This window comes from Cuculus canorus, chromosome 17, assembly GCF_017976375.1.
Source record: "Cuculus canorus isolate bCucCan1 chromosome 17, bCucCan1.pri, whole genome shotgun sequence".
NCBI lineage: Eukaryota > Metazoa > Chordata > Aves > Cuculiformes > Cuculidae > Cuculus > Cuculus canorus.
Window position 1 is genome coordinate 7,181,962 of NC_071417.1, and position 23,001 is coordinate 7,204,962.

Here is a 23,001-nt window from a genome sequence, read left to right on the forward strand (position 1 = left end):
GTCTGACGCTTCATCTCACTGTTAGTGTGGAGTTTAGTCCAAGCCCCTCGCACAGGAAAACTAAACACCAGAGAAGGTAAACACTTCTATTTCTGGGTCAGTTCTAGTCTGGGCTCACTAGAACTCACGCCTGAATTTGCAACAATAAGGAGGGGAAAAAAAATAAATCACTGCAGTCCTGCCACTCCTCCAACATGCTTCCTTCAACCAACAGCACCCTCTGTGGAACAGAGCTGCTGCGAGAGCACTTCAGGACAGGGAAACAAAGAGCTCTGCTCAGCTAGGAGTACACCCAGAATTTGAAGTACACTGAGGGTTTGAAGAAACACCACAAAAAGGGTTTTGTTGAGGAGCATTCTCCACACCGACGCAGCAACTACCGCTCAGGTTTCTGTCCCACAGAAAGGCATCCTTCCTCGCTCCCACCAGCACTTTTCCTTAGGACATACCCAGCAGAAGAGGAAGAATCCCATCAGTAAAGGGTGGCTCTGGACACTCACCGATACATCTGGTAGGATGGTGTGGGCACTTGCTGCTCCCTCGCCACCCCGTCCCGCTGCTCAGCCGGCACCGGCGACGCTGCGGGGAAGGCCTGGCTGCCGTTCTGCTCCACGACCCAGAAGGGGAATCCACTGCTGACCACCACAGGGTTACTCTCCTCCTTCACATCTGCAGTCTCCTCTTTCTCAAAATCTGACTCATAGCGTGGAAAAGAAAGAACGGGAAAAAATGAGAAGGGGCAAGAGAGAGCCAGAGCTCACAGGAGTCTGTTGGCAGCTGCGTTCACCCACGGTGGTGGAAGGACACACAGACACCTCCTCTGCAGTCACACTGCCCTAAGGGCTGCGCCTTTGTTCTAGTACGAGGTCCTGCCCTGTCCTCTCTCCTCAGCTGCTACAGAGAGCAGCACTGTGAATTACAGCAAGGAACGATCGAGCTTAAAAACAACCTAACAGAGAGAGTAAAGAGCTCTTTAAATGGTACCAGTTCCCCCATCTGCCCCCCAGCCCTGCGGCACAAACAGCGCTGCCGACACAACTGCGCCCACGAGAACCAAGGCGGTGGCAATGGGGGATATGGTGGGCTCATCACTGTTGAAGAGAGACATTCTGAAAGCACAGCCTGCGATCACGAGCAGACACAAAGCTGCTGGGCAGGGGCCTGGCGAGAGAGCTGGAGTGGTCAGGAATGGGCTGCTGGGGCTCATGCCCACAGTCAGAGACTCAAAGCCACGCACAGCACTCTGTAGGGACTCCCAGGCTACTCGCCCCAAAGAAAAGGCTATGTTGCTGCCTCCTTCCTTTCTCGTGGCCTGGATGCTGTTTGGAACCAACCCCCTGGGATTGTTGTGATCAATATTACCACGTTCCTCAGCTCTGGACTCCTTCTCCTCTGGCAGCTTCCTCTTCTGGCCCTTGGCTGGACTGGGCTTCTGGCCCTTGGCTCGTCCTTCCCTGGAATGAAACAAAACACAGGGGTAGCTTGCATGTAACCTTTGTGCCGAGATAAACATGCAAGGGATGCTGGACCAGCTCTGGAAGACAAGGAGATGGGGTGAACCTGACATTCACTGACTGACCCTCTCCTAGAAAAGCAGCCAGGAGGCCCTGGGGGAACACGCTTGGCATTGCAGGGTTGGCACTGCCACCAGGCACCCCTGGGTGGTGCCAGAGCCCTTGCACCCCACAATCTGGGTGGGGCACTCGGTGTCCGGGCACCCCAAGAGGGCAGTGGCGCTGCAGGCAGAGGTGCCGAGCTCAGTGCACCCCAACGGGGATGTCTGCAGTGTACACACAGGTACCTGCACTGCACGGTGTACCTTAATTTGCAAACAGCTTTTTCCTAAATGGAAAACGAGTCTGAGCTTAGTCAGAAATGATCTCATTAGCAGGAGAAAGAAAACCCATGACATTTTCAAAGTTTTTAAGTTTAAGCCAAACGGTCAGTTTGGGCCTTTTTCATCAGGAAATGAGATTTTCTTTTTATATTCATAAAATAACACAAACCAAAATCTCCGATATTTTCATAACATTTTTCAGCCTCCTCCACTGGCTGCCCTCACACCAGAGACAAAATCTCACTGGTGCTGGTGTCCATCTTCCCTTTTGCAGACAAGCACTCCTATTGGAAAAGATGCTTTTCCACACGCGAGGAAAGATGAGGGAGGCTCTGAATGCCAGACTCAAGCCAATATCAGCCACAATGACCTGCTGCTGACCCTGCGAGGCTGCTGTTCACAGGTCAGGTCCAACCCAGCTCCAGCTTGAAGGGAATACAGGTCTTGGGCTCGTCCCACCTCCCCCATTGGTGTAGGAGATCCTGTTTCTCTCCCCATTCCCTGTCCCTTGAGAGGAGGCTGCACAGAGGATGTTATTCCCAGATGCAAACACAGCGTGCCGGGTGCAGCAGGCTGTGCACAGCTTGTGGGTATAGTTCTGCTCAACGGCCTCGGGTAGAATTCACAAATGAACTTCAGTTATAAATAAATAAAGGTGAGAAAACAGTTTACCTTCGAGTGTTCTTCCCATGCTCACGGAAACCTTTAGCAAATGGGTTGTTGTCAATCTTGAGCTTTGTAATCTTAAAACGAAAGGAACAAGGCTCAGTATCCTGGTGACTGGCTGGGTTCTTTACTGTTTCAAGACCTTCCCCTCAGTATTTATCCCCACGGCTTGCCCTAGGGTTCTGGGCACATTCCCTGCCCCAGCATCAGAGGTTTCTCCACAGCTCCTGGTATTGTTTAGGAACTGGCACACAGAGGTGACTTTGCCAGGGTCAGTAGAAATTTGTGTGGGATTCACCCGACTGGAGCAACGCACAGGGTCAGCGTCCATAGCTGGGCTTTTGCCCATACTTTTTACTGCATTTCAGGTTCTGTTAATCACTGCTGGCGCACTGAGTACAATTAGGGTGCACGATTCATCTCATCCCAGGGCAGATGTTTTCCATAGGAACCATAATGTGCCCATTTCTTTCTGCTCCCCATCACAGGCGCCCAGGATTACCAGCTTGGAAGAAGACTCCTTTCTCTACAACATTACCAAAGACAAAGTATTTCGCATCGTGCCCAAGGGCAGCACTTGCACAGGGTACCTGCTCATTCTGGTAGGCAGTCACAGAAATGAAGACAGTTTCAGGGAAGCTGAAGACCTGGAAGATGCTCCAGCGGACGCTGAAGAGGTCATCTGCCTGCACAATGTGGAAGCGAGGCTTGTAACGGTGCATGGAGTGGAGGATGATCTGGCACAGAGACAGACAAAAAAGTAAGTTTCCATGTGCAACCACAGCCAATACATTGGGCAAAGTCTCCTGCAGAGGCTCCCAGGACATTCATGTCAGACCAGGATGCCTGGTGTCTCCACCGAGCCTCTGCAGTGCCAGCACAGCCTCAAGCCCGCAGGGTAGCCCCTGCCGAGCAAGGGAGAGGGGACACTTGGATAGGTTTTATTTTCCATGTGGTCTAACTCCTCACAAATCTCACTTATTTCCTTCCTTATCCATCTGCACTGAACTCCAGGAGAGCCCAGCACAAAGGCCAGCCACAACCTACGTGCCCGTGTTGATCCAGAGTGTTGTTGGTGAGCTTCAGTTTCTGGAAGGAGACAGGTTCTTTCATCCAGTGGCTGCCGGGAGCTGGGGAATCGGGGTGGATGTAGGTGCGACAAGGGAGCTGCGGCTCTGCTTTTCCAGCAACTTCCCACTGATCTTTATTCCACTGTGAAGGGAAAGATGGAAATCTAGAGCTTATGAAAGAACCATTACAGGAAAAACCAAGCAAATTTGCTCCACTGTTGATTTAGTGGCTCCTCTGAAGTACAGTCCTGACACAAAGCAGATTCTTTCTTATAAGTCCTGATCATGTTACCAAAACAGCTCCAAATTTAGGCTCCATTTTTCCTCTCTTTCTCCCAATGGCTGTCAGAGAAGTCTGACTCTGATCATGATTAAAACCACACTGCTTACAATGAAAATTTGTTACCTTTCCAGCTGCTCCCCAGGCAAACCTGACAACTCCAGAGAGGCATAAAATCCATCAATTCCTTCGGAACTTGGGAAAAAGCCAATTGATCAGCCTGGTCTAACGATTAATTTATCTCAAATGAAGACGGAAAAACAGCGTAACTTCTAGTATTTAAAGTACTTACCTTGTACCTGAAGTTGTCCATTGGAACAAAATCTACCAGCATGAGGTACTTGGCGTATGGGATTAAGCCGGAGACTTTGATTTTGCATTGGGGAAACATTCGCCTGAAGGAGAAATGAAATACATGGTAGAAGGATTTCTCTGTGAAGTGGAAATTGCCCAGTGATCAGCCTGCGGGTCACGGTTACCCACTAGCGTGCAGAGCTCAGGCAGCAGCGTTCCTACAGCCCAGCCACTGGACGTTTATGGGTTCAAGAAAGTACTGGTAACCCTACGCTTCGGGGGGAAGGGCACTAACAGGGCAGCAGTCGCTGATGACCTGACACTGGTACTGCCTTTGTTCTTCCAATGCCGCTAACACATCAGTGGGGAACTTAAAGAAACCATTTGGAATTTGCACGTAGTTCCTAGCCTTCTGCAGCTACCGCAGACCCAAAGAGATCAGAGTGGGGGTAGAATATGTGCTCTCACCTACAAGCACATCTAGCTTTCTGTTCCAGCACTCCCTGCCACCACTTCCATCTTCTGACTCTGCAAAAAGAGCTTCAACACCTCCCGTCCTGCCCAAAAGCATTATCCCAGCTCCCAGCAGCTTCGACACAATGCATCGCAATTTCACAATTTCACGTTCTTTCCCCGCAAGCCCCACAGTGTGTGACTCATCTAAAAACGCTCGAGCAGGCTGCACTCGTGTTACTGTTCCACGCCCTGTTCTCAGCTGCAAACGTGGACTCAAACCCAGGTATTTACTGATCAGCTGCTGCCGGTGACCGAGGCAAAGGAAGGCTGCACTTTCCAGAGCAACCCAGCAGCCAGGAAGGACACCAGTGCTAAGTGCTGAGATAAGAGCACAGAAGTTTTCTCGACACATCAGCCCCACAGCGACCTTTTGCACTTCACAGTTTGGATTTCCCCGGCATCCTGAAAGTGCAACTCTTCTTCCAGAGGTAATGACATGCACATAATTGGCTAAAAAAGTAGTCTAAGGGCCACCATTCCAAAAATAAGCACTCGGACGATGTTGTTAACAGCCTGCTGCTGTCCCCTCACCTGCCAGATTTGGTGATGATCATCTCTGTTCCTATCTGATGGAATTTCATCCAGAGGGCCATGTCCTCGAGGGTGACCACAATGGAGCTTTGCGGGTAGGGCTCCAGGCTCGGGGAAGGCACTGCCTCACATGGCGCTTTCATGTCTACAGGGAGAAGACAAACGGTAACGTCAGACAGGCAGGGCAGGAGCTGGCCGGATGCAGCCTCTGCTGCACAGGGACAGGGCCCTGAGCTGCAGCACCCACACCAGCCCTCCCAGTGCCAGTTCCCTCCGGTACTGGGAGCTGCTCCCACACCACTCAACTAGAGCAGCACTGCCCTCACCCAGTGCCCTTTGGCCACTCTGCGGGGCGATGCGTGATCGGCCACGCACACTGCCCGGGTAGGAGGGAGCCTGTTCTGCCTCTCAGCCTGAGCGGTTCAGAGAACATCAGAAACAGAGGAATTTTCACCCTGCTGCTGCTTCCCTGAGCGAAGTTTTTGAAAGAAGCATCATGAAAAGCAGACTCCTATTTCCAGAAAATTTAGCTTTTTTCAGAAAGCGACATCTCTGCACAAACCAGCCTAGTGTGAGCCCAAGGGCTCTTCCCACAGTGCGAGGGAGCAAAAAAACAGTTAAATGGAATTCTATCGGTTTGCAAAGGTCTTTAGGCATTTAAAAAAAAAATACCCTCTACCCTTTTTCTTGCTTTGATCCAACATTAATGAACTGGCTAAGAAGTGACACCTGGTTTGCTCGCCAAGATTAGCCTGTTAACATCTTCTTACTAAAGCTTCCCCCATATCCTCTTGCAAAGACATGAAAGCTGCCACGAGACGATGCGATCAGGAGCTCGGTGCAGCACACGGATCCAAAGGGGTTACAATAAAATCGGGCTGACTTCCCACCGGAGCCATCCAGTCACAAACACATGCAAACAGATTGTGACGAGCCAGACAGATGCGCGCTCCTTCCCTGCGTGAATTTTACAATTAACATTTTGGTAAGGGAATTCCAACAACATTAAACAAGACCACGGCATCCTGGGAGGCCTCACTGAGGGGAGGCTTTAGGCGAAAGGAGTTAACTACAGAATTAAAAAGCAAAGGCTGATGTTATAAGCTGTTTTTCACCAAAAGGAGTCTACAGCGCACCGGATGCTGCAGGACCCAGGGAGAAGAGCTGAGCGTACAGCAAACGGTGCAGCAACGACTTTAACTGGCACTGATGTCTGTCACCCTGCAGGGTTTGTGCGCGCTCGGAGGCTACGAAATGGGATGTTCACAGCCTGCGTGGGGATCTGGCCCCCGGCAGCGGGGGAGCTTGCTGATGGATCCCACAGCCGGCTGCAGCCACTGGCAATCAGCTCCAGCCAGAGGCTGCGCCGGGGGATCCATGGGATCTGTTTGTCCCAGGGGTCTCACTTGACCGAGGCAAAGGCTGCCTTGCCAGGCACTCCCAGCTCTCTCGGGTCTGTGCTGTGTCACCAACACCAAGGCTTACACGCATCTCCTCCCCAAGACCCTGCAGCACAGAATCACAGCACGGAGAGGTTTGTGGCAAGGTGTCCAAGCGTAGAATGGACCTTCCAAAGCTGTGCTTCTATTGCTTCCTCTTCTGCATAACTCCGATTATATTTTAAGTATTATTTGAAACAGTTTTGAAACATTTCCCAATGATTTTAGTTCTATTTTTTTTTTCAGAAGCATTATCACGATCATTGTGGTGGTAACACTGCACGTGGCGCATCTTAAGCCACGTTCTTTATGCCAAGATGGGGTTGAAACAGAAGACATCTGCTATAAAGGTACTGACAACTAAGAGATCTTCGGTCTATTCCATGCTTGGTTTTAGAGTCCTCATACAATTGCAAGCAGCTCGTCCCTAAGTTTCTGCACCTGGAACAGGCTGGACATTCTTTTTTCTGTCTTGGAGATAGAAAGGAGAGGGAAAGAAATGCAAGTCAATCCAGTAATGTGTGCAGGAGTGTAAGATCTTTGGGCAGAAGATGCTGCAATACCACCCACTCACACAAAGCAGCCCCTCAATTAATTCTCAGTTACTGAGACACCATTAGGATGTCAGAAAATTTGTTGCAGCCTTCTCAAAACATACAGGATAGACGGATATAGTATAGATAGATAGATAGACAAACAGACAGATGGAGGGAGGGATGCAAGCAATACCAGGAGAACGCTGAGAAAGCAAAAGGTAGGCTTGATATCTTTGCTAAAATCAGTTCTCGTTATGTTAGTTGCCGCTACGTCCCAAGTGAAGCAGTCCAACACCAAGAGCTACCCAGTGTCCACATCAACACATGCAGCAATCCAAGAGATTCAGGTTGCCAATAACCACCCCCGGCCTCGTTCTCTGACCATATAAATGTCAGTAGAAACCCCCGACCCTCTTGGGGGAACCTCATTTTGCAGAACCAAAAAGCTTTTTGGCAATCACAAAAGCACTGTGTGTCTGTAGGTCCAACAGTTTCTTCTCCCAAATGCCACCAGCCGCCACCAGGAACATTCCCACTGTGGGGTCACACACCAGGAAAAGAGGTGCTTTCTGCAATAGCTGGAACCACCAACAGGATACAATTCCATAACACACTCTGTGCTTTTTCACTGTTGCTCTTCTGCTTTTAAAGTCCAAATTCTCTTGCAGTGGCAGCAACCAGCGCGAATCAGACCAACACAGCACGGATGGCTTTATGGAAACCCAAACAGCAGAGAAGGGGGAGTTTTCAGAGTCATTGCACGTGTATTCTGCTTCTTAATGAAACAACACATTGCAGAGGTAGAGAAAGGGATTGAGAACAGCCAGCACCTCTAATGGGTCTGTGTAAAAAAGTGAGTAAATGGCCTTTGCCATCTCTGCGCAGTAAAACCCAGGGCTGTGTTCGGGGTTCGGTTACACTGACAAACAAAACCGCTGGTCTGGCCCTGAGTTTCCTGAAGTGTGTCCATCACTGTGCCCCGGCTGATCACACCCTGCACAGAAGAGGTGAACCCTGTGTTCTGGGAAGGACTGATGGAGAAAAATAGAAATAAACCCTAAAGAAACCTGAAAAGCACCGTGTGTGGGCATGGACATCAGTGTCGGTGGGGAACATCTGGGCTTTATCCTCTTACAGGGCAGAAAAAAGACAAGGATGGACAAAAGCAGAGAGTTTGTACCAGAACTGTTCTTAGCAACATAAAAACACTTCTAGCCCTTCCCTGGCCCTCAGACCGAGGGAACTTTGCAGACAACACACAAACACCACCGCTATCCCTCGGTGACCCATCACATTGCACAAGGAGATACAGATAAGGGAGTTATGGGCACAGCTGTGAGTAAACCTTTGCTGCCTTACGAAAGGCTCAAAGAACACTCAAAATCACAATTTCTTGACTATTCCTTAAAAGAACACCCATATTAGAAATCCTTTCCAGCCACGCACATTGTATAAATGCTGGTAAGCCTTCAGGAGCACTTGTTCCCTTTCTAAAATGACTGTAGGCTCTTGGCATGAGTCTTGGATCTCTCTGCGCAATAAGGAGAAAGAGGGAGTCTGTTACTGACCTGGTAGCGCTTGCATTTTTCCATGTACTGTGGAGTCCAGGAACTCGCACGGCCGAGAGAGCCACCAGAGTTCTTATGAGGGGAGCTGAAATAGTCCAGTTCCAAAGCAGGTCTGATGCTCCGAGGCCAGGAATAGTCCTTCCCTCTGAGCTCCAGTGTCAAGAGTGAGCGGGATGAGGATGGGAGCCCAGGGCAGCCAAGGTGAGTTCCTGCTTTATGGAGGCTAATGAGCAGGGAGGAGCTTCTGCCAGGGCTGTCCCCCTGCGAGCCTTTGATGTCCAAAGGGACAAAGAGAGGAAGGATCTGCAGCGATGGCTGGGGCTGAGGGAAGAAAATCAAAGAGAATTAACATGGCTTTGACATACAGGAAACCCTACAGGGGAAATGCACCTTGATTTACTGCTAACGCACTGTTAAACAAATAGAGACAAGAGCAAAACCATCAGCTGAGTGCTTACCTAATAAATAAAAAAATCCCTTCAACAGCAAGCAGGACAGAATTCCTTCTGGCCATTCCAAGGATTTGATCCAGTTTTCACTCCAGAGCACAGAGCCCTTGCACGCCTGGTCTCTGTTCTCAGGACTGCATCAAGTTGGTCCTCCTCACGTGGGTCATTAACAGTCTGTGGTGAAGTTTGCCCTCACAACTGGGAAGGTGCAACACGCTCATTCCCTATCAGAGGTCTTCTCTGCTAACAGAAACACATTTGATGGTGGAATACTGCTCGCCTACCCAATACCCGCACTCATTTAACCAATCAGTTAATTTTCCTCCCGCGTTGTTCTTCTCCAGCAGGGTCCCTGCTCCACCATGCCAGCTCTGGAGCTCAGAACCAAGGCTGCTCTTTATACAGGGCCTTCCCACTGGAGCTTCACGAGGGAAGGCAGCCCCTGCCCAGTGACCCAGCGCATCAGTTACTGACTCCCACTCCTAGCTTGCACCTCCCAGGCCAGTGCAAGCGGTCCAGGAGTCTCCCTGGCATCAGACAGTGAGCGGTTTAGGCTTTGTCCAAGGCTCTGCTCTTGCTGAAGGCTGAGCAGAACCTGACCTGAGCATTTTTCCTTAATTAGTTTATTCTGCAAGTGTGACCATTAGCTTTTGTACTTACCGCTGCTTACAAGTGCTAAGAGACAGCAATCAAGTCTAGTCCTTCAGGGCACAAAGAGCCGCTACCCCTGAGGAGGGGAACTCTGGACATCCCTGTGCAGAAATGGTCATGCTAACACCTAAGGTCAAAGATGAGCCAAGACAGGAGGAACAGAGCAGGATATCAGTCTCCATGGGTGCAGTGAGATCCTGCTCTGCTCACTCCAAGGGCACTGCTCTAAGGCTGCAGGGATTCATGGTCTAGATTTGCTCCTTAGAACATAAATGTTTCTTTTCTCAGCGATGTTACTGGCACATCTGATTTTCAGCCTGACATGCAAAACATCCTGAATTTATTTAGAGAGGTTCTCTAACCGAACATCCCTTTAGTTCTGCTTTTACTGCCTTTTGGAGCCAGCAAAGCGAGGACACGCAGAGGACAGAGGAGTTTGATCAGAGAGAGGACTGGCTGCTTTTCAATAGTACATGGAATTTTAGGTCTCCGAGAACTAGGCAGGGAGAGAAAACCCAATGCTTAGTGGGGGAAGGATGAACATCTAGATGAAACATGTTGGAGAGCCTGAGAAGCGTTGAGGATTTTATAGCAAGAGATGGTTCGCTGGCTCCCGCCACCTTTGAAAGCTACATCCAGCCTTCCCAACATCCTTTTGCATCTGGTGGGTAATGTGGAAGACCACAGGCGTCTCCCTCAGCTAACCTGGGGACATCAGAGCTGTGAAGGAGACTATCAGGTGGGTAAGCAACATCAACTCATGGCTCAACTGGCGATTATTTATTACATCAATGGAAAAATAAATCAGAAGGGAAAAGATCAGCAGAATGTGGTACCAGGGACAAATCTCCTCTGCTTGTACTTGCACAGCCGCTATCAGACACAAACAAAAGAAGATGCAGAAATGCTTTCCTGCTCTGCTACAAAAGGAAAGCCAGTATCGGATTTGCCCCCTCCACACCCCGCTTCTCTAACGCTAGGATTTTAATTGTAGAAAGCAGAAAAAACACAACCATAATCAGAACTCAAAAAGGAAAAATAAAGCAAAAATTGGGTCAGATCCGAGCTAGCAGCGAGATGGATCAACATCCCACACAGAACAGGACTGCACAACAGCAGCAGCAGCGCTGGGAATTTCAGGCTTCGCCTGAGAGCGTGGGATGTGGATCATGACTTACTGCTTCTTCGGAAAGGGCAGGAGCGGGCCTCCCGCTGCCACCCCATTTGCACACTGCAGATCAGCCTGTCTGGAGAACACACATCTGCTCCCAGGACTCAGATCCTTTTGGCTTTTCCCAGATGACTGATGGGGAAGGTAGAGTCATTAATTACCCATGACTAGTTAACAGCTAGCTTTCTCCCGGCCATTCCAGTTGCACTGGGAAGGTTTTAAAAGTGAAAAAAAAAAGGAAAAAAAGAAAAAGTGAATTTGTTACTATTGCTGGAAAATGTGTCTAATGAGAAATCCCCAGGAAATTCATCCCTAGCCGAGGGGGAATTGAGCACATCAGCCCCCTGTCTGTCCATCAAGCCCCCTCGGGCGGTTTGCTGGGCAGCCAGAGGTGAACGTGCTGGTGTCTAACAATTCACTGGCAAATTGGAGGCTGAGGGGGTGGAAAGGGCTGGGAGAGACAGTGGATCTGCCACGGGTAGGTGGTGACATGCACAGCTCTGCTCGTTTACAGCAGCAGCTACAAATCCACTGTGCCCAGCTCTAACCGCAGCCAGGAGGGAGGGGGGTGATGACAAAAGCAGAGGCCAAGAGCTTTTGCTTTGCATCTCTTTGAGGAGGTGATTAGAAAGAAACATTCCCCTCTAGGTTGCAGGGAGGCAAATGTTTTCTGGCATGTGAAGCTTTAACCCTTAACCGTCAGGAGGATCCCCTCCACACACACCATCCCCATTCCTGCTTCCCAACTGGGAGCTCTTGGGGAGGATATGATCACCTCATCATCTCTGGTGACCGAGGCCCACAGACTTCAGGAGAACAGATAATACTGTCAGCTAGCAGGAGGCTCCTGCTATCAGGGTCTGAGTGGCTGCACAGACTGCACCACCTCCATCCAGGCACAGCTTCCAGCCTCCTGCCCCGAGACCAAGCTCAAGAGCAAGGCTTGGAGCTACTGTCCAGAAAACAACTGAAATGCAACAGCAATCCAGATTAGTGACAGTGATCTCTGGAAAGAGCTGCTCTTCGGGCGCAGCAGTCAGCAATCCAACCCCTGCAGGCTTTCCTGCGCACACAGTTGTGAGAAAGCATTACCGCATCCGCTCTAATAAACCCGAGCTTTAGGGAAGCAGTGCTGTCTGCCTGAGTTTGCACAAGCGAGGAGCAGTAACACGGAGCAGAGTGAAGTGCATTTAAGAGAGTCTCCCCACCAACACACGAAGACAGCCACGCTGCCCTTTAATGGACACTCACCAAGCAGATCCGCAGCTGGGATTCCTGAGGCAGAGTCCCAGGGCAGCTCCTTACACGGGATACTCTGCATCCACACGGGACGGGTACTGAAAATGCAGGACAGCGTGTTACTAACAGGACCCAAAATAAAATACACAGATAGCCCTCTGCTGACAGCCACTGATTTTCCTACTTCATTAAAAACAGTGTGCTCGGACTCTCCAGACAGCATCAGAATCCATCACCCACCCCCTCGATACAGGCTCAGTGCTGCCGAGCAAACAGGGCCTGATCGTGCACACCAGACCATGGGGAAAGACGTGTTTTTCCAGAGGAAACAGCTTGGTGAAACTCTTGCTGCCCCAGCTGAGCCAACCTGGACTGTCCTTGTCCCATCAGTGACTCCCACCCTGTCCAGCAGGTTGGGCAGGACTGTGCCGGAGCTCTGGTGGCAGGGGCACAGCCTGGACTCGGGCAGTCCTACAAGCAAGCCTCAATTCTGGCTGTAGGAATGGGAAAAGCTTGCAAGGTGCTTTGAGATCCTCTGGAGAAGCAGGACACATCATCTCCTGTCATGGGGTAGGAACAGTCCCTGCCGAGCTCCCAGAAGGGCAGCTCACAGAACACAGCATTTTCTTCTCATGGTGGGAAATAGCACCTTTTTTTTCCCCCACTTTTTTTTACAGCCGGGTTTGATTGCTTTTTCCTGGGAAAACTTGTCTCGTGTTCTCAGGCACGGTCCATGTATGTTGCCACGCAGATGTGGGCAAGTGGCCCTGCAGAAGGCAGACCTGGGGCTGGAAACCCCATGCTGAGCCCCAAAACGTATCACAGCCCCAAACCTTCCCTGTGCTCTCAGAAAGCAAAAATCACATTTGGCGAAAGAAACCGGTGTGTTGGGGAGAGCCTGTTGGTAACAGCTCACCGCGAATTCCCACCAGGATCCCTGGCCCAGGCACCCACCCCAAAGGAGCCTGGATTCCAGCGGGATGGGATCTGTTCTAGGAGGGAACCTGTGAAAGTGCCTCGTGTAAATGAAAACTTATCTATTATAAGTTTAACACAAGGCTTTTCCTCTTGCAGGTTTGTGGATTGAGGTGCCTGGCCACAAAGCTCCTGAACCAAGGGAAGAGGATGCTCCTGTCTCCCCTGCACCATATCCGCCCTCCCCAGCCTCCTGGAATATGCACCCTTCTCCCAGGGTTCGTTAGCATCGAGACAAGGAGGGCAATACTTAACAGCCACTTAACACTGGGGGCTGAGTTTGGCCTCAAAGGCTGCAGTCCAGAGTCAAATGCAAAATATTTCTGTCTAGAGCCCTTTCAAGTTTTCAGACTCCTGATGTTAGGTGCAGGGCTTTCCTGCCGGCCCTTTGTGCTGCCCAGACACAGCTCAGCACCCTGTCCCTCTCAAATCCACAAACGATCCATACGGAAAGGGTTTGGCAGCAGAGCAGCCTGGCACAGGGCACCGAGCGGCCTCTGCTCTCCGCCACAGGCGCTCCTCACAGCAAGGGTTGAATCAGAACAGCAATGGGTTACCGGGGCAATCCCTGATCACTGGAACCAGCTCACATTTAAAGGTTTTGGAATTTAGAACTAAAGCCTGTACAGACCTCAGAGCTCAGTTCCACCAGCGTCATCCGCTGAAGTTCTGAGGAAGATCATCAACATCACCAAAAGCAGGAGAAGAGAACAATTAAACGGGTATAAACTGGAGAGGGGCAGATTTAGACTGGACATTAGGAAGAATTTCTTCCCCATGAGAGTGGCGAGACACTGGCCCAGGTTGCCCAGGGAAGCTGTGGCTGTCCCATCCCTGGAGGTGTTTAAGGCCAGGTTGGATGGGACCTTGGGCAGCCTGAGCCAGTGGGATGTCCCTGCCCATGGCAGGGGGGTGGAACTACATGATCTTTAAGGTCCCTTCCAACCCAAACTATTCTATGAAACGCCACGCAGTGGAGTTTGATTCAGAGCATTTTACAATTTATGACATTTCATTTTATTAAGATTTCATTACTGCCCTTTTTTCCTTGCTAGAGGATTGTTTATAATTTCTATCCCACGCACACAACTGCGTGCACTGTACTCTCGTGGGAGGAGGGCCCTGGACCCCGTCTGTCTGACCGACCCACGGAGCTGGAGCTGAGCTGATTATAGCATCGCTATAAAAAAAAGATGCCAAGACAAGCTGACGCAGTCCATCCCGCAGGAGAGTTTGGCAAAGCTGGTGCAGAGTGTTATGACAGGAGATACGGTGTCTGTAGGGGAGTCTGAGGTCAGTAACACAGAGCTGGAAGTATGTGTTCATTCCATGCAGAAAGCCCTTGGATGAACTCTGACCTGTTCTTCTCACCTGCCTCGCTCATCACCTGGTAGCAAAATGATACCGGTGTCCTCAGTAACAACAGAATCCCAGTCAGAATCCCTCCAGATCCCCAACAGAATCAAAGCATCCGTTGGACCGTGTAGCCTGGCTGAGTGTGGCACATGCCCAGGAACAACAGAATCCACCACAGCGGCCACTTTCCCTGCAGCCCCTAACTTGCCTCCTTTCTTTCCTCCATTCTCTCCTACCAGCAAAGTTCCACTCTTTGTTCAGCCACCAGTACGAACCCCAGGATCCCAGCGCATGGCTCCCTCCCCCTCCCCAGCAGACTGAGAGATGTTTATGGCCTGACTCTTATGGCTCTCAAGGTGCTGAATGGCCTTTTCCCCCCTCCGACTCCCAGCTCCCGAGGGGCACCTACAGACCAACTTTCAGCCGGTTTGGTCCGTCCGTGTGGATTTTATTGCCCAGTTTGTCTCTCCAGCTCACATTTGTAAGCTCCAGAGTAGATTTTTCCCTGGGTAACACTCTGCGGCTCAAAGAACTCTTCTTGGTTTTATTACATCCTTAGTGATTAAAGGGATATTTAAACCCCGCAATGCTCCCTGCTGTGAATATAAAAGCCCAGCATCATTTTGGATAGATGTGTTTAGAAAAATACATTAAAAATTAGCCCTACTAGAGCAGACAAATGCTTTTAAGTTGTTAAGAACATCAGGTTCTTGAATGACTTAAAGACATTGGTTGCAATTCCCTGAGAAACCGAGTGACCGATGGGGCTTGGAGCTCCGTGAGAAGCTGCACAGACAAGTTCCACCTGCAAGGTGAGACACAGCAAAGAAAGAAACCCCTGTGCATGGTTCTGCCTTTGGCACCCTCTTGCTAGGCTCAGGCTCCTTCACTGTCTTTTGGACTCAGCTGAGGATTTACAAAGATAAAATCCTGTATTTCCACACAATTCACACCAGACCAGCTCTTGGCTCCCAGGGGAGCCATCACTGCTGGCTAGATGTCGCTGAGCCTGGTGGAGCACTCCTCTTGCCCTCTCCTAGGCCTAGGCCACTGTGATGGGGAAGGTGACAAGTTATTGAGCCACCGGGTTTCACTTCCCAAGAAGTGCCTTTGGTGACAGTGGAGATACAGTAAAGCCATCAGCTGGTGTGTTAGGGCTGACAAAAGATTGATCCATGGATGAGTGAAGCAGCTTCTCTGCAATTCTGACACATGAAGTTTACCAGATTTTTCTCAACTCTGCATTCAGAGAGCTCCAAATGGCCCTCTAGGGAGAAGAAGGACCTCGCTTTACACAAACCATGTCCACTTAGTGTATTTAACTCATGCACAGCGTTCATGAGTCAACAAGTCAGGTTCCATGTTTCGACAAACACCTCCCACCACAACTCTTTTTTGCCCCGCAACCCGGGAGCAGTCCACAAACACAACACCCTCTGTGCCAAGAAGTCTACTCTTCTGAGGAACCCATCCCAGTGTTGCTCTTGTGACAAACAACCAGGGTGGATACTACCTCCCTCTCTTTTTCCAGCCCTATGGCAGTGCCAGGTTCAGCTTTGCAAACTGAAGGCCTTTCTTCCAGAGCTGATTCAGCTCGGGTAGAGGCAGTGGGAGCATCACATGGATTTGGGAGAGGGCTCGCTCCCTCTTTGCCTGGTCAGTGAGGTCAGTCTTGAGACTGACTTCCCACCTTCCAGTATGGGGTTATGGTCTCTGACCACACAAATGCAGCAAATTCGTTGACTCCTGGTTTAAAGATGACTGCAGAGAAGTAAACTCAAATCCCTGACAGTATTTAGGAAGGGAACTTGTCAGACAAAAGGTTCTGGTTTAGCACTTAATACCTGCATTTTTTCTTGCCTGAAGATGACAAAAATACACTTGCAGAAATACAGGTTCTTGTTCCATTCGCAACCAGGATCACAAACTTATAACAAAGAAAGCATTACTGTCATCTGCATACCCTATCTGACCAGCTCTGGCTCCTACTGCGCAGCTGTTGCCAATGGTTTTGTGACACCAGGAGTTCAGAACAGCATCCACGGCAGTTATTCCTCTCTTGCACTCTGTGACAAAGGGACAATGTGCCTACAGAGGGATGAGCAGAGATAAAAGTTGTCCGACCGGCCTGGCCTCACAATTTGCCATCCTCAAAGTGAAAACCAGAACTTGCACCTTACCCACATTCTACTCAGCAGCCTACAAAAGGTGTTTCAGCCTCAGCCGATTTCTGTTGGCAGAGGTGGGAGTTGTGCTCATGGCTGAAGGTGGGGTGGGAGGCAATTATTCCTCTTGCCAGGATGAAAAGCCCTGGCTGTCCTGAAGGCAGCTCTGCCCCAGCTTTTCCAGAGGTCTTCAAAATGGAATGGGGCCCTTACGAGAGGTGGCATTTGAATGTATTTGCCAAAAAGTATCATATACCTAAACCTCCACATCCTTGCGCTCTCATTCCAAGTTTGGCCAAACAACGTCATAGATTTTCTTCAGTAAATAAATTAGAATTCAGCAAAAATAAAAGCAGCAAAATCAATCTTTTTTTTTCCCTCCCAACATCACCTCCACCAGGCAAAACGCCAGATGGACACCAAGATTCTGGCAGTCGCAGAATATTCTCAAACCACCAGTATCACAGCAGTCACGTCTTCTGCCCTAGCGATGTGTTACCTCGGTGTTTACACAGCCGTAGGAGACCACTCAACAATGGCAACGTGCTAATTCCATTGACATTATCACTCAAATTTAGTCACAGGGGTTGGTGAATTCGTTTTTCACATGGCTCTTTCATCTAAAAGAGGGAAAGGCAGGACATAATGGAGAGTTAGGAACATATTGTTAAACAGTTACCCGACACAGGAAATTTTCAACTGGAGAATGGAGAATAGGAAAAACTGAAAATCTAAGCTAAAAAAGACTTGCACTGAATGATCCCTATTTCTCAGCAATTGAAGCTAAGGACTCTGAAAAACACTGTGCATGTTCTACACTGATGAGAGCAGACACGTGTTAGTCTGCTCCAGAATTCCACTCCTGGGAAGCTCTGGGTTCTTCACGACAACAAAAAAAAACAGTGATTGTGTGCTCTCCTTTAACTCAAATAGGGGACCAGTTCCCAGTGGATATCAACATTCATTCACTCAAAATGGAAAAACCCCATAGTTTTAACTAAAATTGCTTGGAAGATAAAATTATAAATAATGTAAGACACATAAAAATGTCCCAGCTTCAAATTCAGGGGCCATCTGGGAGCCTTGGGTAGGTTGTTGGGGTTTTTTTTTTATGAAGTTTCCATTTTACAGAGGCAGAAAATGGAAGAGAAACAGTGAATTGAAAAACTCAGCAAGTGTGGGCAAGCGCTGATGCACAGCTCAGTTCTTTGACCCTCGTGATTTAACCAATAAACTAATTGTGGTGTTATGGAATAGGTGCAGAAAGCAAATGTTGACAAAACCCAGGTACAAACCCCACCACCAAGAAGTTGCTGGCTCTAGTTTGTCACCTGCAGTAATTGCCACCAATTCTGCTGTTCTGAAAGCCACCAGGACTTCCCTGCTGGAACAACATCAGCCCTTGCGGAGGGAGGAGAAAAGGAATATCAGTAACAGCTATTGGACCCCCTATCCCCGGGATCACACCCAGACAGATATCAATAAACAGAACGTCATTTTATCATCTCCCTTCCTGGATGTCATGCAGACAGCACGAGTTGCTCTCCAAAGCTCTGCGTCGTGCCACAGCCTTCACAATTTCAGGGAGAATTGATTGGGAAATGTTGACTTCCTTAGTACTGCTCTCAGACAGATGTAGAACAACTTTAGACTCACAGTTTGTTCCTGTTTATTCCGATGGATTTCTCATCAAACCCGCACAAGACACTGTCATTTTATCTGCACACCCTACTGTACCCAAGACACTCTGTTTCCCACAGACTCCATTTGGGCTTTTGACCAGCAGACATTTCCACCATTCCTTACCTTTTGGCATTTTTCAGTGGATAACTGTGAACTTCTGAATTTGCAAGCATGAAGGAAGGTCAGTCTATTTATTTTAAAGGGACTGCTCTTGATGGAAATTGAAGTTGTAGAAGTAGATGAGGTGACTAAAGACTCCGACCACATCTGAGCTGGTGATGCCCTCTGCTACCTTCAGGGGAAATGACAGGAGTCACTGATAACTGTATGCAGGTACTTGGCAGACGCGTGTTTTGGAAGAAACACTGTCCTCCTCCTCTCTCCCTCTTCCCCAACAGACTCTGCACTTGACAATTACATTTCCATATTTTCATACTCCTTATCGCTGCTTTTACATTTGTCTGCACGGTTCCTGGTCACAGGACAGCCGGGCAACGACCTGTCCTTGCCTCTGAGCCGTCCTCACTGAAATGTGTCCATGCACACACGCTGGGCATTACAGCAGTGGGGGAAATATTGCTGAGTTTCACCGCAATCGCAAGAAGTTCACCTTATTAAACAAGCAAATGCAGCAGGAGCGCGTGTAAGCACAGACTATTTACTCTCCTTACGTTTTAATTGAATTATCCCTTGTCTAGCAGTGAGCTCATTAATTAGACAGCACCATCTCCAGAGCCGCCACCTCAATCACGTGCGGTTGTTCCGTGCCCTCATGTCCACCCTCGGCAGCTGCCAATCCCCGTGTCCATCGGAGCTCAGCCTGGGAGGGCTCTGCTCCCTCAGAGGGAGATGGCGCTCAGGCCAGGCTGGGCACCTGCCCTCCCAGCCCAACGGGGACAGGCTTGTGGCTGACAGGGTGGCAGGGGAAGACATTGAGGTATTAAAATGACTCTGAGGATGCAGGCTTTCCAGCAATCCTGCACTGCTCTCTCGGTTTTCTTCTTACATTGAGAGAAACTGCTCCATTAACTTCCACAGAAAAGCAGAGGCCTGGCAAAACTCGTCATTGTAGGAGAAATCTTTGTTCAGGTCACTGGAAGATTGATTTTAGAGACAGTGAAAAGCATCACGGCACATCCAAGAGCGCACCAGTAACAGCACTTGTCTTGGCCAGCATCCCCAGGAGGATCCACACCTCTGCTCATGAGAGTGGGAAGCGCTGCCGGGATGCCAGCGGCCGGTTCTAGCAGCACTGGCAGAGCTGAAAGGCTCCTTCATGCCAGCAAAGCAAGGGGATCGATGGAGCCAGGCCATCGACCAGAAACTCCCGTGCTTCTTTGTGCGGCAATACTTTACGATGTGCAGTCCCAAGCTGTTATAAGTCAAGAAAGCCAAACCGAGAAGCCAGGCTGTGCCGCTGCTCCCAGCTGCGAGACAACCCACTAGGCTCTTTGTGCCGCTCCCAGGAAAGCCCATTTCCTCATTAAGCATGGGAAGCACTTCCAGCAGTGCCGTTTTGGGAAGTCAAAGCAACGCTGTTATTTGTTTGAGCTCCATCGATTACTGGAGAGCGCAGTGTTGCAAATGGATGTTGTCAGCTCAGTAACTGCCACTAGGATTTTATAATCCATATTTTTTTCTTCCTAACTCACTCAAACTTAATGGAAATCTGATATCAAGTCCAGTTATTGCTAAGTGACAAATTGCCATATGCGAACTACTGCTCTCTGACGTTCCTGGTGGGTTTATGTCAGCTCAATTAGCAAGTGAGGCCGTTCTTGCAGAATACACCCTGTGCCATGCCTTAAGGGAGAAAGGAAATAATCATTGCAATCTTACTGATGAGTTAATTTATATATACCCCTGCATTTAGAAGACAAAATGCGACTCTTTGGACTTTTGAGTGTGTAACTTCAGGAAATTAAATCTTGGGTGTGATTTACCCTACAAGGCATCAAAGAACACTTCTGAAGAATGAATCTTTTCTGCTCACCCAACATCCTCTACTCTTACTGAACAGAGGTGTTCATCGCTGTATTCTACAATAGCTCATGCACTGCATCTTTGCAAACCAAGCTCCACTGCACATTATTTCCAGTGAAGGGCCCTCTGTATCTGCCAAACACCTTGGAGAAGTAAAACGAAGAGAATGTGAACATGGAGACAGGTCCTTAAGCTGGGTAACAATTAAGCATTTTCACAGGAAGCTTTCTGTCTGAAATGCCTTTGCTCTGCTCCATGGCCCATCCCTTGCACTTAGAATAGCATCACTCTAACTAAAATTAAATGAATACCATTCCAATGTGGTTCTCATATGCTTACATGATATCTGCACTTCATTTATATTCCATTTACACTGGAATTCACTGTTGGTTACAGGGTCTCTGAAAGAGGTGGGAGAAAAAAATGGGCTGAGAAACCATGAGGTGGTTATCCGTGCCTAACTGGAGAGCAACACCATACATGCTGACTTGGTTTTCCACCAGCAGCTTCCTTCAATAAGACACTGCACTTAGAGAGACCCGGCAAAGTGTTTCTCCCACTGGGACTGTATCATTGAACACTTTTGTACCAAGCCATATATACAATCATTTAATTGCGTGGCTAAATCTTAAATGCAGGCAGAGCGCGCTTTTACTTTTCCCCTTGGTAGAAGTGACTCTGTTTCCCTGACTCTGCTGGTATCTGGCCCCAGCTCCACCTCCCTCTCCCACCTCTGTCCCACCACATGGGAATTTCTACGAGGTGACCATAGGACTTGCTTTGACCTCCCAGCTCCTTTGGATAACCCAGACTGCTGCGCCAGATTTAATCCAAGCTTGAAAGCTCCATAGTTCATTGTCATACACATTTTCATCCCTAATTAGAATTTTACTTCAACAAAACTATCTCACAATGCTTTACAGATCCGTGAGCTGCACGTGTATGGCCTGCTCCAGGGCTCAGCTACGCCGGTACAAATCCCATGCCATAGCCATGAGCCAGGACTGAATTAATCCGTATTCACACTGACAAACCTGGAACCACTATTTGCATCCTTTTACACAACATTAACTGCCAAACGATACTTCTTCCTCTCCCCCATTACAATATGCTGCACATTAAGAGCATGGAAAACACTCAGCAGGCTTCTTATAGGGAATGGAAAAGAAAAAAGAAAAAACACAGTTAGGGGGCAAGTGAAAATCAAATGAAAATCAAGTACCTAGTGGATCTGGTTTTTCTGCGTTGTGGTATTAATGGTAAAGTGAGCTCTGCTCTTTTATTTCTTTTGCTATGACCAGGAACACAGGACAGAACTCTGCAAACAACCTAAGGATTCCCATTCCTTCTGCTTTGACTCAGACTATGCATCACGGAAAGGGCACGTGGTACAGTAGCAGAAATCCTTAGAAGTGAGTAAGGTCAAAACCAGCAACATATTTTAGTCTTTCAGAATTTTAAGGATGTCCTGGTCATTCGCTGTAGGGTTTGGGGTGGGGCTGTTTTTTCTCTCTCCCCTTGTATCACTTTTCCTTCCCAGTCCTTGGGCCCCCTCTAGTGATGCCGGAGGAGCTCCCAAAGGCCAGGAGGAACGTGGAGCTCGAGATGCACTCACTGCCCCACGCCCTGTTCTTATTCACACACATTTTATCAGGGACAAATCCACTCATAGCATAGAAAAGAGTTTTGAGATAATACACAACAAAGCCCCCTACCACCCCCAGCTACGGTGCTGCCGTATTCGAGCGCTTGCTGATGGCGTGTCAGCCTCACACACACATAAGATAAACGGAACAGGGAGATGTCTTTAAATCTCTGCTGAGATTTACCTGGAGTCTCTAACAGCCATTCAGGTGCGTTAATGCCCATCCTCCAGAGGCCAACAAACCGCTGATGCTGCTCTGGTACCTTCACGATGTCCTTGTCACAGTGCCCTGCGACACCAAGAGCCGAGTCACTGCAGGGCAGCTATCTGAGGCAGAACCTGGGCTCGTACAGCCCAGGGTACGGCATCCTGAGGCTGCTCCTGAAATCCTGACACACGCATCAAAGCTCAGCACCGGTGGATTCCTTGTCATCAGCTAGCAGACAGGGAAAGATGGCAATTGGCACTCAGCACCTGCACTGAAGTTCTCACCATCACCTTCAACTGCAAGAACAAAGCTTTTTCATCCCAACTTTACATGACCAAGTAAGAGATCAGGAGATATACGGATTTTTTTCTTTTTCTTCCAAGCATCCCAATTCTCCTACCCATCCACCTTTTGCCTTAAAGAACAGGACAAGCACCTGCGGGAACAGGAGCTCTGCGTGTAACACTATGCACAAGCTAGGTACACCACAGCGAACAAACCCAGTTTGTTGAACAGAACACTGGTGCAATCCCACACCGGATGGGAAGGCTTTGTCTGTTCTCACCTGGTTCCTTGTTTCTGTTCAGTCCATTCGGTCTCCTAACCAGCTTCGGTTGCCACGCCTTCCTCATCTTCTCCTGGTCCCTCTCCTCTGACCATATGGTGTTTATTTTGGCTGCAAAAGACATTAATTTCATCATTCATGAGGAAATCTCATTCTAATTAAAAAAAAAAAAAA

General features: G+C 49.0%; 1 protein-coding gene across 8 annotated transcripts in view; it reads right to left on the bottom strand.

Annotated features, from left to right (window-relative positions):
• The window catches only part of LOC104068449 (T-box-containing protein TBX6L), a 36,200-nt gene extending 13,761 nt beyond the window's left edge, over positions 1-22,439 (bottom strand). The window contains exons 1-13 of one of the 8 annotated variants that reach the window (XM_054082122.1): positions 18,075-19,613; positions 17,243-17,363; positions 16,542-16,666; positions 12,260-12,345; positions 9,196-11,215; positions 8,738-9,058; positions 5,195-5,339; positions 4,146-4,248; positions 3,551-3,715; positions 3,094-3,240; positions 2,510-2,580; positions 1,363-1,454; positions 501-693 (exon numbers count right to left, since the gene is read on the bottom strand). In XM_054082122.1, coding sequence (XP_053938097.1) covers positions 501-693; positions 1,363-1,454; positions 2,510-2,580; positions 3,094-3,240; positions 3,551-3,715; positions 4,146-4,248; positions 5,195-5,339; positions 8,738-8,753 — 932 coding nt within the window. In that variant the 5' untranslated portion in view covers positions 8,754-9,058; positions 9,196-11,215; positions 12,260-12,345; ... (1 more) ...; positions 17,243-17,363; positions 18,075-19,613. Of the gene's footprint in view, positions 1-500; positions 694-1,362; positions 1,455-2,509; positions 2,581-3,093; positions 3,241-3,550; positions 3,716-4,145; positions 4,249-5,194; positions 5,340-8,737; positions 9,059-9,195; positions 11,216-12,259; positions 12,346-16,541; positions 16,906-17,242; positions 19,614-22,238 lie in introns of those variants that run through there. The other 7 variants (XM_054082123.1, XM_054082127.1, XM_054082128.1 and 4 more) reach the window with 7 other exon arrangements.
• Between the last annotated feature and the right edge of the window lie 562 nt (positions 22,440-23,001).